The 15,289-nt window shown below is 37.4% G+C and overlaps 1 protein-coding gene across 1 annotated transcript in view; it reads right to left on the bottom strand.

The window, feature by feature from the left end:
• Positions 1 to 15,289, bottom strand: part of EIF3H (eukaryotic translation initiation factor 3 subunit H) — an 80,669-nt gene that overhangs the window by 55,281 nt on the left and 10,099 nt on the right. The window contains exon 2 of the mRNA XM_042839830.1: positions 3,419 to 3,575. Within this exon, the coding sequence (XP_042695764.1) occupies positions 3,419 to 3,575 (157 nt within the window). The remainder of the gene's footprint in view (positions 1 to 3,418; positions 3,576 to 15,289) is intronic.

The raw sequence follows: 15,289 nt of genomic DNA, 5'->3' as shown, positions 1-15,289 counted from the left end.
CCCTAAAATCAAAGCCTGTGCTGAGGCACATTTTGCTGAAGACTCAACAACATATACCAGTTCGGCAATTTTCCTCCATTAGTTCACACATCATCAACTAAACTTCACCTACAGCTTTCTAGCACAGATTGCTGGGCTGAAAGTCTCCCTGGAAAATATTGTGCTACAGCAGGCCATTGTAGGTGTTTAAGACTTCCCTGACAGGAAAATCTTACGAAAAATTATACTTTGTAAAAAGAATCGCAGGAAGATGACACTGCAAGAGAAACTTTCTGAGATGAAAAACACCTGTGGATTCGTAAATGTTAGACAGCCCTCACAGATTTGTAATAAGAACTATTTGAAGCTAAATATATATATATATTTTCTATACTTTCTAGAAATAGTCCAAACTACTCCGAAGAATCATCTTACACCAAAAAAAAAAAAAAAAAAGAAAGAAAATCAAACAAGCAGTGACTTTTGTTTTTAAATTGTCAATTTTGTTTTTGAAGCAATTATATTGAGGCAAATAGTCAAAATTTACTATTAGTTCAGATATTAGCAGTGAGAAGCAAAACATCACCTTTTACAATAAAAGCATATTTGAAGCAAAATGTCACCTTTTTAAATAAAAGCATATTTGAAGTAATGGTTGTTGCTAACAACAGTTAGAAATCCATCTTTATCCCACAGATTCTTAAACATCATTTAAGTACCTATTTCAAGTTTAAGTTAAGGGCATTTTCTTAGCACCTTCAAAAACGTGCTTTATATCAGATCTCAGTTTTAAAAACAAATCAGTAGCTTTCATGTTTCTTGCTAAGTACTCAACAATTTGTTTGCTGAAATATCACCTTCCCATACATAAACTTCATTCTCTTAACAATAATCACCTCAAGAGCAAAAGGTAAACGTGTGTTTTACATGTGACCTACTCCTAGAGCTCCTGCAAGACGATACAGAATAAACTATTCTTTGTGCATTCATCCAGTTCTCACCATAGCAGATTTGGTGTTTGGGAACAGATAACTGCAGCATGATTGCTCCCCCCTCAGGAAGAGGTCAGCTGGGGTATTGTGGTCCCTGCAACCTGTGCAGCAGTCCCTGCATTAACACACAATCATGCATGGCCAAAGTCAGGCAGGATATTGGCAGACCAAGGTTAGACTCAACGATCTCTAGAGGTCCTCTGCAACCTCTACAATTCTGTGATTCTGTGATATGTATTTTGCAGGCCCAGAACCTTTCATTGCAAATAGAATTGTTTCTATTCCAGTATCCTGGATAAAAGAAAAGAGAAAAATCCAAGGACACACTAAGAAAACTAGAGGAAAAGGCAATATAGCCTGATGCAGATCAAAGCGAACTAAGTTCAGTACCTTTCTGGGTGATGGAAGTACTGAAGCGCAGAGACACATTTTCTTTCCCTCAGTATCTCTGGGTCTGAATTTGGGTAGACACATAAAACCAGTAGTACTCATTTATATAAGTCTTGTTTGGTTTGGGTTTTAACATGGTGAATGTTAAGGTTCTAGCAGATAACAATGGATCTCTCTGCTTAAATACCTGCATCTAAAAGAAAAAAATCTTTTGAAAATCCAGCAAAGTAGTGGCATAGAGAAGCACAGCTCCAGGGAAAACAAACAAGACACATCGAGGAGATGGAAGACAGTTGTATTCCAAGGGTAAAAAGCTATCTAACACTCAGCTGGCTACCTCAAGAGACACTTTGTTTCGATTTTCACCTTCTCTAGCCCCTCCACATGAGTGAAAGTGCTTAAGAGACCCAAAGTAAAGGTAACGCAGAGTGAACAACAGCAGTGTGTGAATGATTTTGCCTGCTCAACTATTGAGAACCTCTTTGTACATAGTGCAGCATTGGAGAGCTCTGCTGACACGGTTGCCAATTCCACACTGCTGTTAGGCACGTAGCAGTCAAACTGCTACACGTGCCATCTATGCTGGCTCGAGTTTATTCTTCCCTCTGTAGCACTGGAACAGAAGGTTGATATGCTAAGGCATCCTGGCATGGGAAGCTCCACAAGCATTGCCTTTGCACCTTACTTGATACCAGGATAAGTGCCTGCTTGCTGAGAAGAGAAAAAGAAAAACTGACAAGAGTTCTTGAAATGAAGTTTTTTACAAGCAGGAACAGCTGAACCTTGCAATAAGATCACAGACTTACAGCTTCAATACGGTTGTCATAGTGAGATAAATCCATCTCAGAAACTAAGAACGTTATTTCACTGCTTGCTTATCTATTGGCTACACAGAAAAAAAACAGCCTTTTTGTACAGCAAAAACTAAAGCACAGGCTCCAATTAAAAATTTAGCTTACTCTAAACCTTTGAAGAGATACAGAAGAGAAATAATATTTAAAACAACTCTTAGGCTTTAAGAAAATACAGCTCTGACTCTGGTACCATATTACCATAAGACAATTAACATTCCCTTGTTTTGCTGTTCTTAAAATTCTGAACAACAAAACAACAAAAGCAATAAGCAGCTAAGAAACTTTACCAAGCTGCACAGTCTTAAAACAATCTCTGTTTTAAAGGCAGTTCAAGGTTCTTTTGTAATAAGATATTAATTTAATAATATCTAATCTCATTATAAGAAAAATGAGTTTATGCCTAAACACTACTTAATCTTGCTCAAACTGAATTAGCAAAATTAGATAGAATCAAGCTTCCAACCACAACTCCTTTGATTGTATTGCCTCTTCAGTTACTCTTGAAGTCAAATTGTTCTTCTCTAAAACCTAACAAAGAAGCATTTCTACCAGCATCACTAGATGTATACATACACACAGTGCAAAGATTAGAATTGTAAGCCTCTAAAATTTGTTTTACAGATTTTGTAATTCTTTGTCAGGTCAACTATGTTAACTTATATTGACAATAAAATAAAAAAACCTGCTAGGCCAGCCAGTAAGCACCGAGACAGATGTAAACCTCTGATACTATTTGTAGCTTAGTTGGAGAAGCAAAAAAATCATGCAGATTTCATGTTAACCAGTGGTTCTTAAACTTACAAAGCTTTGCCTTCCAGGCTTTCAGTAAGCACTTAACACATATAAAGAAATCCACAGGGAGGCAATCTACATGCTTGACTACATATATACACATACATGGATATACAAACTGTAAGTCTTTTTGTGAAATGGATACATGAATTACACTGGAAACAAATGTAATTTTCAGTGAGACAGTCTTACTCTACAATATGTGTATATACATTATAGTATTTATCTGTAACTTTCCGTATGCTGCAGTTGGAAATGCAAGATGGCATTTTAAGTAGAGCAGTTATGCCTCAAATCAAAACAAAAACACTCTCTGATCACACAGAACCCACTGGCTGTGGTGAAAAAAATCTCTTTTTGCAAATATGGCTGGTGTTTTACCACAAGTTCTGCAAAAATTGTAGCCATTACCTTCATCAAAGTCTGCATCATCTTCTGTATGCTGAGGGAAGGGGAAACAATTTGTGATTTCAAGTCTGTCATCCACCACAAGACCCAGCAGCACTCCTTGGACCACTTCATTCCCCTGTCCTTCTTCTTGGTAATGTTTAATGATCTTTAACACGACCTAAAACGCAAAGACAAGAAAACCATAAGATGTAATCATTTTTCCCCCAACAATTTTAAAACTCATAACTATATTCTTTTAACTGTTGCATAGACTAGAGCTGCAAAACAAGCGAGCTACCAGTTAGAATGCCAGTATCTTCAAGGCAAGTTAAACAACAGCCACTCTTAAAATGTTGGGGAATTTAAAGACCACTAAATGAAGTAAAAAAGCAGTTCTAAATCATTTTTCTGAAATACCCTCCTAAAATGAAATATTCATTTATGTTTCTGTGTCTGTTTCAACTTTATCTTCTTGCTCTAATTTTTATTAGCTCTCAAAGAAACATTACCAAAACATCTTGAAAGTAATTATGGAGAAACCAGTAGGATTTTTTTTCTTTAAAGCAGAAAACGTACTAACATTTAAAATTGCACCTTATTGCAATTTTACTTCAGATAGTCAAGCAATCTGTATCTTGTGAACTACATATTTCAAGGAGTAATGAACGATTAAAAGGAATATAAGTTCCTTCTCTTTTCATTATATTTCTCACTTCCTTTCCTAAATTTGAGTTCTACAATGAATGACTCATAAGGCAATACAAAAAGAAATAGAACAGTATAAACAACCATCACTCATAGTTACATGGTAGAAATGCTACTTTACCAGAAATTCACTGCACAAATAAAATTTTGTTTAATAATAAAAACTAGAATGTGACAGGATATGGTTACCACAAAAATAGACCTTAAAATCTTATCCTTGGTCCATCACATGTGGATTTTATTTCACTAAATCTCAATCCACCCACCCAAGCAAAATGCACCAGAAAATGTCTGACAATGTGTTGTTGTTACACTACTGCTACAATACATTCACTGGTAAATCCCCCACTATAATGGATTTCAGCTCAACCTCTTGAGGGTTGTTTAAGCTTATATTTAAATACCAGTAACATAGATCTTTTCCTACCTTGTCCTTATATATTTGTTCTTAATCTTTGCCTCAATTGGCGAAAAACACTCTTAATAAATTAAAGAGTTGCAGTATAGATTAAATGGAAGAAAAACGTGCTTTGAAAAAAAAAAATTATAAATAGATTTCCTTCATGGGAAAGAACTGAAAGCAAAGGAGAATTTTGCAACACTTTAAAGAAGTGCAGCAAACATGAGCTAGACCATATCGATCCACCAAATATCTGTTATCACACAGCCAACACATAAGTAATACTGAGTCGCATTTTGTTAAATGTAACATTTGCTATATATTTGCCATAAACTCGGTCTTTCACTCAAGAAATTCATAAAAAAAAATAATTCAGGACTAGACTCATTACAACATACCGTGCTCTTTATGCACTGCACTACTATTCTCAATATACAGCCCAAAAAGCTTCATTTTTTCAGTATTTTTCTCCTCATTTGCTATTGAGATTTCTGTGTATATTTACTGTTCCCATTACAATTCCCATTTTCCTACTGACTCCAATCCAAAAGCGCTTCTGATATTATGTCAGTTTTATTACAGCATTTCTGACAGCATTTTCTGTGAGTATCTGCTCACAGAAAACAGCAGCGAACAAAAAGAGCACTGGCTGTCACAGACCATCAATATTTTTCAGGAAGATAAAACTAGGGATTCAAATGCTAGTCAACTACTTCAAAACACAACAAAGTTGTTACCAAAGTCAGCAATTTTCTATCTCCAACCTGAAAAATCACAGCAACTATTATCCAGGGAGACACAGACCCCAATTTAGGCTCACCCACAAGATTGTTTTCTAAAGGAGTCTGAGCAAAGTAGAGAAGAAGTAGCTCACAAACTCGCTTCTCTCAATTTCACACCCATTAACAAGCTGCAGAAGTTGCGGTTTATGACTGCACTGGAAAATACATTAGCTACTGAAATCATTTATGAAACAATAAATGAAGGAGTCTGAGAAATGTACCTGATGACACGTCAACCCTGTTTTCATTTTGTTCTTTGTTCTGGAGAATTTCATTTAGTGCATAGCACACAAGCCTTTAGTGGAGCAGGCTCTTCAACTGGGATTGAAAAGCTTGCCAACAAAATACCGTATGACCGGTACAGATATAGGCACTGAAATTCTTATTTCACTATTAAGAATAGACCTTCAAATGCAAGGTTTGCTGCTCTAAATACCCTCAGAACCATCACTGCTACGCCACTGCCACATGAAATTAAAAGTAACAAAAAACATTTCAGCTCTTACCGTCATTTAAGTAATGCAGTTACAGAATATGACTCGCCAACTATTAAAGGCTGCCTACCTACTGGAGTACAAAACACATTAAGCAATGTGACTTACTATAAAAACACATATTTAAACTTTGTTTTTTAAAAGATTTTAAATTCCAGCATCTCTGAACACAGAAATCAGTCACGTGCATAGCTTAATATTTCATACATACTAAATGCATTTACTAAGATATACAAGGGCTCTTTAGAAGAGGGTGGGTTTACAAACAGCTACTAACTAAACCTCAGAAGTACCCCAGCATTGTAAAGGTAGTCTTCAAAAATTCCAAAGCAATTCAATCACTTGGAGTAGCCACTTGCCAAATTTTAATGGCCATTAATCCTTAATTAATTTAAAAAAATGCTAGCTGTTTAGCAGTGCTTCTAATCTTCAAAGCACTGCTCAACCATTAAAAATGAAGTCATACTACAGAAAGAAATACATTCTGAAACCATTAAAAATGCTCAAAGATGCATATTTTAGTCGTATGAGCAATTTCAACTGGACATAATACAAAAGCACAGCTGTTTATTTCAAAAGTTCGTATTTTAATACAGCAATACCTTTACCATGAACTGACAACCTCAACAGTAGGGATCCTGGAAACATTCAGTTGTAGTGACAAGAATATGTTAAGATACACATGTCTGTATTTCTCTGAAGAGAGAAAACACCAAATCAAAGTACTGAAAGTTCATATGTAGTTCTGTTCCAGACAGCTGAAGGTGCCTATATTAAAACCAGATTTCCAGTACCTGTGCTGAGCTGTTTCTTAGAGATACAAAATTAAGCAAAATAGAGTTACTGGTAGCCCACTAAATACACAATGAAACAAGCTGATTTATGTTCTTAAGTCATGTATTTAAACCTTTCTGAATGCTTAACAGTGTTTCCCACCTATGAAAGCTTTATTAGCACAACCACCAGCACCAGTAGCCAGGATCTGGGGAGAGAGTGTAAATAGTGATGTTATTGAGCTGTTTTCAAACAGATCATAACTGACATGGGCATCAAATACAGATGGCGCCATGACAGCCACATCCTCTCACTAAATAACACGAGGGAAAACCGTGATCAATATTTAGCTTGGCAAAAGTCTTGAAAGCTTTTACTGGTAATAGTGGCTGACACATTTTGAATGCGTGTTATCACAGTCCTGGAACCTTTCCCATAGCAATTCTTAAAGCTCGGACCACGAACCTTTACGTTTACCGCTACATCAGGAATGGCAATTTCATTTAAACTCCTAGCATGGAAAATGTTCAAGAGAGCAGAACTGCCAATGTACTTCTATAAAAGGATAGGTCTGAACCGATGAAACCAACTCATGCAATTGTACTGTCCTAAACCCACAGATGTTGGTGAATTTTAATGAAGTTTAAATGTTGGTATCTGCTTAATCCATATTAAAACCACTCTGGAGAAAATGCTATTTAATCTGTTTGATACTTTCCAAATGGAGACATACCAAGTTGTATACACTCTAGCCTCCGTGGCGTTTCTCTGCATATGCCACACCAAAAAGCAAATCCACAATCTGTGCTGGGCTAAAAATCAATTGGCTATTCAGGTATTAAACTTCATTAATCAGGCAAGCATGGAATGGCTTTGTCTTTATCAAAGACCTGGAGAGCTGGAAAAGAGAGAAAACTACAGAAAGATACAGTGAAACATGGGCAATGTTAACATTTGTTAATAGCATCAGGTGATGTTTTAACAGAGGACAGATAAGTACTTATCCTGCAGTTACAAAATACAAGTTCTGGAAGCTGATGAAGCAAAAGTTGCCTTGAGCTGATTTATCACCTGGCTGTAGCACCACTGGATAAGACAGAAACAAAGTATCTCAGCTTTCCTACCTGAAAAAAAAAAACTCCAAAGAAATTAAAGATACCACTGTAAGAAAACATGTCTAATACATGTAACGCTCTCTCTGGATGTTTATGGTGACAGATGTTTACATACACACAAAGAACTTCAAGTTAATTGGGGCACTACTAGATCTCAAACTAAAGGAGTGTAGATTTAGATTGGATGTAAGGAAGAAAATTCTTATAAGGGTGGCGAGGCGCTGGAACAGGTTGCCCAGAGGTGGTGGATATCCCACTCCTAGAGATATTCAAACCCAGCCTGACGGGGCTCCGAGCATCATGCTCTGGTGGTAGGTGTCCCCGTTTGATGCAAGGGAGTTGGACTAGATGACCTGTAAGAGTTCCTTCCAACCCAAACAGTTCTACAATTCTGCATCCTAGCCTTTTTGTTGCTGTATATGAAGCTTCACAACAGAAGACCGAGAAGTACTTAAAGTGGAACCTGCTCCCCATCCCCAGTTTGCTTTTAGAATAAAGGCCCTTACAACCATTAGACCAATCTTAACCCAGAAGTTAATATACACACACACACACACACACACACACACTTATCTTCCATTGCAATCTTTGACATCTTGAATTAATGGCTTTGATAAATATCTCTGATTGTAGCCATGTCTGTGGTAAAATACAAACCCTCTGATCTGAATACATTGTACAAAAGCTAAGGCCAAATGGACAAGACGGGGTAAATTTGAAAAGCAAGGTAGCTGTGGAAAAAATAAAAAAAAAATAAACTTACTCCTGAACTTGTTGATAAGTAACAAGTTCAACCCACACTGTTACATACAGCAAGTCAAACTGCCATCATTTCAACTGAAGGACTCAAAAAGCCCAAGTTTCACCCTTTGACTAATGTCTTAATACCAACTTTTAGAAAGCCTTTGGAAATGCAGTTCTTGGAATAGTAAACTTGCATTTTATGTCACTCAACAGCTAATAAATACCAGATGTTAAAGTCTTATTTCTGAACTTGACAAATTCGGTGCTTCAAAACATAATTCCATAGGAAGCACAGCAAAATGCTGCGTGCCATTTCATACCAATTCAATCAGGTGTGAATAGTAAAATATCTTTTGACGCAAGACTGGAAGTTTCCAGAAGCTGGAATTCAACTACTACTAACAAAGCACACTGATCAGAGGTGGTCCTCATATAATGGATATTGCATCTGTTTTAAGGCAAAATTACAAATCACAGGATTCTGTAGGTTTTGTCTCAGTACAAAATCCTGTGATAAATTAATTTTAATTGAATGGAAAAATACTAGATTTGAACTGTAATTTTAAATATATTTATATACTACACGTTCCTGTACTATTTGAATACTTCTGGGAACTGGAAGTGTCTGAAAATTATCCAAAATTTTTTATTCCCTGGCTGAGTTACTACATCAGCTGGCACCACAGTGTTTAGCTTATAAAGCTGAAGAATTCAGAAGATTTAACTGCAGGAAGTCTTTCAAAAAGCACAAAATAACACATTGCTGAAGAAAACCATCTAAATATGATCACTATACTGCACTGCTAGGGCACCAGAAGGATCTAGATGACATTCCATATTACCTCCTGCTTCATCTCATGCTTATACTTTCTAATTCACCACTTTCCTGTTGGTTTTTTCGTTTGTTTGTTTTGGTTTTTTGGGGGGGTTGCTTGCTCTGGGGCTTTAAGGAAGATTACAGGAGATGATGTTTTCATTTTTTTTCCTGCAACAGCACGAAGAAGAGGTGATTAAATCCATACATAGCACTAATTGAGGATATACCCTGCTACTGAATGGATGAATCAACACACAACTCAAAGTTGGTGACAGGTCAATAACATTTTATCACTCCTTCCTTACCATTAACTGATTACATAAAATCTTGGCCATCTAGCTAGAAATACTCTATCTTACCATACTGGTTTCAGCTAAGATAGTGTTAAGAAAACACCAAAGTCTGGTTGTCTCCCAGGGATACATGCACAACTAGGCACAGCTAGGCCGCTTGGTGGAAGAGCTGCTGCCATGATGGTCCAGCAGCAGGAAATGGACAGAGCCAGAATTAGGCCAGCAGTTACTCCATACCACACGTGGAAGGCCATACAGCTGTGGGCAGTTGGCTAGGGGCAGGCCACCGCTCCGAGGGTTGCAGGACATCAGTGAGCAGGTAAAGATATACTGCATTCTTAGTGGGCCCTTGTTCAGTGTAGAGAAGTTAAGACATTCTTTCTCTCCACTTCCCACAAAACATGAAGAGCTCATGCCACAGATAACAGACATCTCGAACTGTATACAAAGGTTAAATTACCACAAGGTAATGCCCTAAGTAAAATATTTCATAGGCATCTACTCTCTCAGTTGTTTCATTTTTTCTCCTTTTAGCAGAAAGTAATTTTAAATGCTGCAATTCAGGAGCTCCAGAATTTCCCAGCAAGCAAAACAGAAATCCAGTCTAACAACAACAGGGCCTTCCTCTACAGGAGGTAAAGCCTGCCCAAACCTTCTGGCCTCCACAATCTTCTGAAGGTGGTGGTCATTCACACAGTGCAAGTACAGGCTTGATAAAGACTGACAGGTGAACTGACACAAATGTATTTAACGAAAGCATACAAAACCTCTCATCAATTTTTCATTCACTTTATTACTGTGATACTTCAAAAACTGTAGAGATTTGAGGATATAAAGCCTACCAAAAAACCCCACCAAATTATAGAAATAGCTGTTTTTACATAAAATACGAAATAAATTGGTAACAACTAGAAGGAATTCTGGCAAATATATTAAAGATGTAAAAATGCTACTGACAAATAGGCAGGTGGAATTTAGCTTGATGAACTGAAGCAGTACAGGCACAAAAGCCTGTTTCTGTATAAATACAACATAAGAAGGGGAGATCTCTGGGTTTTGTTAGAGGCTCAGTGATTTGCCACAGGCTGCAATTCCTTTGACTCTGCCAGGAACTTGCATTTATCAGCTAATGTCTTGTAGTACCATGAAAAATCTGTTTAAGTTTAATATTTACTGTTAAGCTACATTTACTTGTAACCAAGTGAGCTGCTTGCTCTTGCAAAGGAAAAAAGTTGAACACAAACTGCAGCACACCAAATTAGGTCATTAAACAGCTGAGAAAAGTTCATTAAAAACACAGAAACACATCAAATGTTAGATCAAGGTGTCTTTTAATGAACAGATCCATCTCTTCCTGATTTTTGTCCCACCACATTTTAATTTAGCTTTTTAGACTACACAACAACTCAGGCTAACAATCACCTCCATGATTGCACACAAGCCATCAGTATAAGTATTGTCTCACTATAAGTCAAAATGCATGATTACATTTGTGCACTCAAACTCTCCATTGTCCTGGTCACAGACTGGTATAACGAATTTCTCTGCAATGCAAAGTTTCATAACAAATTTCACAGTACATGGATTCGTGTTCATTCCCACGGAAACCACCAGGGCCGCAGGCACCACAGAATAACCTTCTTGTAGAAACACTTCTGTAGCACAGCCTCAGGATTTCAATCCTGCAAGCAGCAGGGCATTAGATGCTATTAGCACACTGTTAGGAGGCAGTGATAGGGCTGTAATAAAATAAACGTGCAAAATCCTGCTAGTTACAAGTGGGACAGTCCATAGCAGCAGTACTATCAAGAGTATTATTTCTCCTATTTCCAATCTTTTGAAAGCTGAAAAACTTAGTATTTTAGACAGTTTTTCTAAACTGCCAACACAATTTATAGTTATTTTTAACGATTTCAATACACAACCTTCATTTCAAGAGTGAAAGCTGATGAACTGCGCCCTTTACAGCACACCAGAAGTAGGTAAAGTTTCAACATCTTCCAACTGATACTCCAGAGCCTTACACATATATACATATTAACTGTATTTTGACATATTTTGTGTATAAGTAAATCATCATCACTGAAATATTCAGAGTCCTTATTTAGCTAGCAGCGTATTTGCAAGCAGCTTTACTCTTTAGCATCAACTTCCAATACTTTCCTATTGATTTAAAAAATGACAGACAAAAGCAGCAGTAGACAATTTTATTAAAGCAGGCTATCCTTCAATCAGATTGTACCAAACCGTAAACCTTTCAAAGCTAAAGAAAAACTGCAAGATAGTCACTCCTATTTGGACTTCAAAAGACAGCTTGACTGGAAGAGGGCACGCTATGTTTTTCACGACAGTTCATCTTTTGTAAAGACCATAACCTGCACAACATAATGGCAGTGCACATACTATTAGTGCTTCTCTTAAAAAAAAAAAAAATAATAATAAATCACCATTTTCAAGTGTGTTCAGCAGATGCTTCTAAGTAGCCAGTAAAATCTTTACTGGCCCTGACTTCCATGGCAGAGTGAGCTGGGCTTGTTCAGCCTGGAAAAAAGAAGGCTATGGGGTGACTTCATTGCAGCCTTTCAGTACCTAAAGGGAGCCTACAAACAGGAGGGGAGTCAACTCTTTAAGCATAGATAACAAGGAGAAATGGCTTTAAGTTGAAGGAGGGAAGATTTAGGTTGGATATCAGGGGGAAGTTCTTTACAGAGAGAGTAGTGAGTGCTGGAACAGGCTGCCCAGAGAGGTTGTGGATGCCCCGTCCCTGGAGTTGCACAAGCCAAGTTGGATGGGGCCCTGGGCAGCCTGGTCTAGTATTGAATGTGGAGATTGGTGGCCCTGCAGGTGGCAGAGGCGTGGAGACTCAAGTTCCTTGAGGTCCCTTCCAACCCAGGCCATTCTGTATAATTCTTTCAGTTTATTAACATTTGCATAAGGCATTTTCCATGCTCAAGCACTTATCCAAGCATCTGCCTGAAAGGGTACGTGCTAAAGGGCTGAGATGGAGAAAGATCATCCCAGTAACAGGCTATGTAATTCTGAGAACAAAGAATGACTTATTTTCAAGTTTCCATGCTTTAAAATCCAAAAATCATAGAAAAAAAACCACCAAGAAAGTGAGGTATTCTTGATTATCTTCAGCTTCTCCATCAGAGATACTTGCTTTTTGTACCACCACAAGGACACGTGAAAACCACTTCCAAGTGAGCTCCATTTCTAATAATAGCTATTGTAACAGTAAGATTAAAAATAATCATTCTAATTTTATCACCAAGAAAACCAAAGGATAAAATAGTACAGCTTTCAGACTATTCCCAAATATTTATTCTGTGTCCTCTTGCAATTTGACAAACTTGAAAACAGTTCGTTTTCAGCACCAGCAATATGGTAATGATAAAATAACTGAGTCTTAAGTGCTCTACGTTAATGAAGGAGGCTGCTTAGCGTCCTCAGATCAGCATAAACAACAGACAAAAAGCAACTTACATTCTACAACAAAGATCCTTAACATCAAGAGGACACAACACTTGCTCAATATGAATAGCTGTGGCTATTACCTATAGCATAGACAGAATCACAGAATGGCCTGGGTTGAAAAAGACCTCAAAGATCATCTAGTTTCAACCTCCCTGCTGTGGGCAGGGTCACCAAACACCAGACCAGGCTGCCCAGAGCCACATCCAGCCTGGCCTTGAATGCTTCCAAGGATGGGGCATCCACAACCTCCTTGGGCAACCTGTTCCAGTGTGTCACCACCCTCTGTGAAAAACTTCCTCCTAATATCTAACCTAAACCTCCTTTGTCTTAGTTTAAAACCATTCCCCCTTGTCCTGTCACTATCAACTCATGTAAACAGCCATTCCCCCTCCTGTTTATACGCTCCCTTCAAGTACTGGAAGGCCACAATGAGGTCTCCCCGGAGCCTTCTCTTCTCCATGCTAAAGAAGCCCAGTTCCCTCAACCTTTCTTCATAGGAGAGGTGCTGCAGCCCTCAGATCATCTTAGAACAGGGACTCCACAGAATAGGAAGAACTTACAACAAATGGATGGCAAAGCAGGATGCAACATTTAGGCAAAACAAATGCAGGGACTGACAATCCTTATATGTTCAACACAACATCCCAGCTTTCTTTTTCCAATAAAAGACCAAAATTGTTGTTTTGTTTTTTAGTAACAGAGGCAGCCTCTCATCACATACACACAGCAAAATTCAGATGCATCTTCAAACTCCAAAACAAACAATATGAACAAATAAGCTTCACTTTATTAACCTAAAAATTAAATTAACCCATAGAAATGATTGAAAAGCTTATCTGAAATAAGCATCCACACACAAGAAATTCAGGAATACTCTCGCACTTACTCCTAAGCAATCTTGTATACGCATGCTAAAAAGATATTATCCAAGTCAAATGCTTCTAATTCTTTGTTTTGAATTTCAGATTATTGAATAATCCTACAAAATAGCAACAAGAATTACTTACTAGATTTACTATACAAGCGTGACATTTTCCAATTACATATGAAAGCATTTTACATTCTGTTGATACTAAGCAACACGCAGTTCACAGTCTAACTGCTAAGCACTGTTATCAAAGCAGATGACATCTCTGCAATCTTAACAGTCTGAAGATTTGGGGTGGAAAAAAAAAAAAAAAAAAAAAACCACGAAACACCATGCTCTAAACTGTACCATCAAGAATGCATTTTGAGCAAATGCATAGACAAGGAAAAACAATAAGCAAAGAAATCATACCCAAAAAAGCATCTGTGGCAATGAAAGATTAATAGAAAAGATGACAGCAACAATAAGTCAAAAACACATTGACTTTTTCCAAAGACTAGAAAAGAGATAAGGTGACCTCTTCCAAGACCTCCCATAAGGTTGAAAGATAAAGTCCTATGACACAGAAGAGCATAAAACCTCTGTCTGCTGTCGTGCTGCCAATGGCCTGCTATATTTTGTGCACTTCTCTGAACTACACAAAAACTACAAGGTTTGTTGTTGTTTTTTAAGCATACAATAAAGTGAAAACAGAGGAATATATTTAATAATGTTTTCAGTGTGCAAGAGGACAATGTTTTATCTCAGCAACAAACCCAGCAACAGTAATCTCTCCAGTCTCCGGTATCTCAGACAAAATCAACACCTAAAATAAGACAGAGGTGATGCCTACCACCTTTTTTGTTTCAGATGTAACATCTTGATCATGAAGATGTAGGAAATTTGGAAGATATTTGGTGGAAACGCTCCTTAAAACAGCAAAATAAGTAGCAAAAGAGCACAACACATTGTTTCCAACTGTGAAATATGCCTAAGTACAAGGCAAGAGACAAGTCTGATATACATATAAAAGGAAAACAAAATAACAAGGACTTGAAGTGTTAATGACAGTAGCGCAGAGAGCAACATATTACTTCTCCATGCACACAGGAAAGAAAAGGTTGCTTTGAAATACTATTTTCCCCTTCAACTCCTGAAGTCTAACACTGTCCAACACATTTAAACCACCTCCATATTTAGATTAACTCCTTTTGTCAGCACACTGGTTTTACAGTATGAAGTGATACCAGATGTTTTAGCTTTAAATTCCTCACCAGAGTATACTTACCATGACATTTAGTAGATGCTGAGTGCACAAGTGCACTCTTACAAATCATTTAAAGTTTGTGCTCTGTTAACATGTATACCTGTTATCCATTCAGACGAAACACTGAAATTTTAATCCTCAAACCACCACAATGTAGTTACTGTGTCCTTTTTAGAT

This window comes from Centrocercus urophasianus, unplaced genomic scaffold (genome assembly GCF_019232065.1).
Source record: "Centrocercus urophasianus isolate 14NV4802_14NV808 unplaced genomic scaffold, USGS_Curo_1.0 seq_11, whole genome shotgun sequence".
Taxonomy (NCBI): domain Eukaryota; kingdom Metazoa; phylum Chordata; class Aves; order Galliformes; family Phasianidae; genus Centrocercus; species Centrocercus urophasianus.
This window is presented reverse-complemented; position numbering and strand designations above follow the sequence as displayed.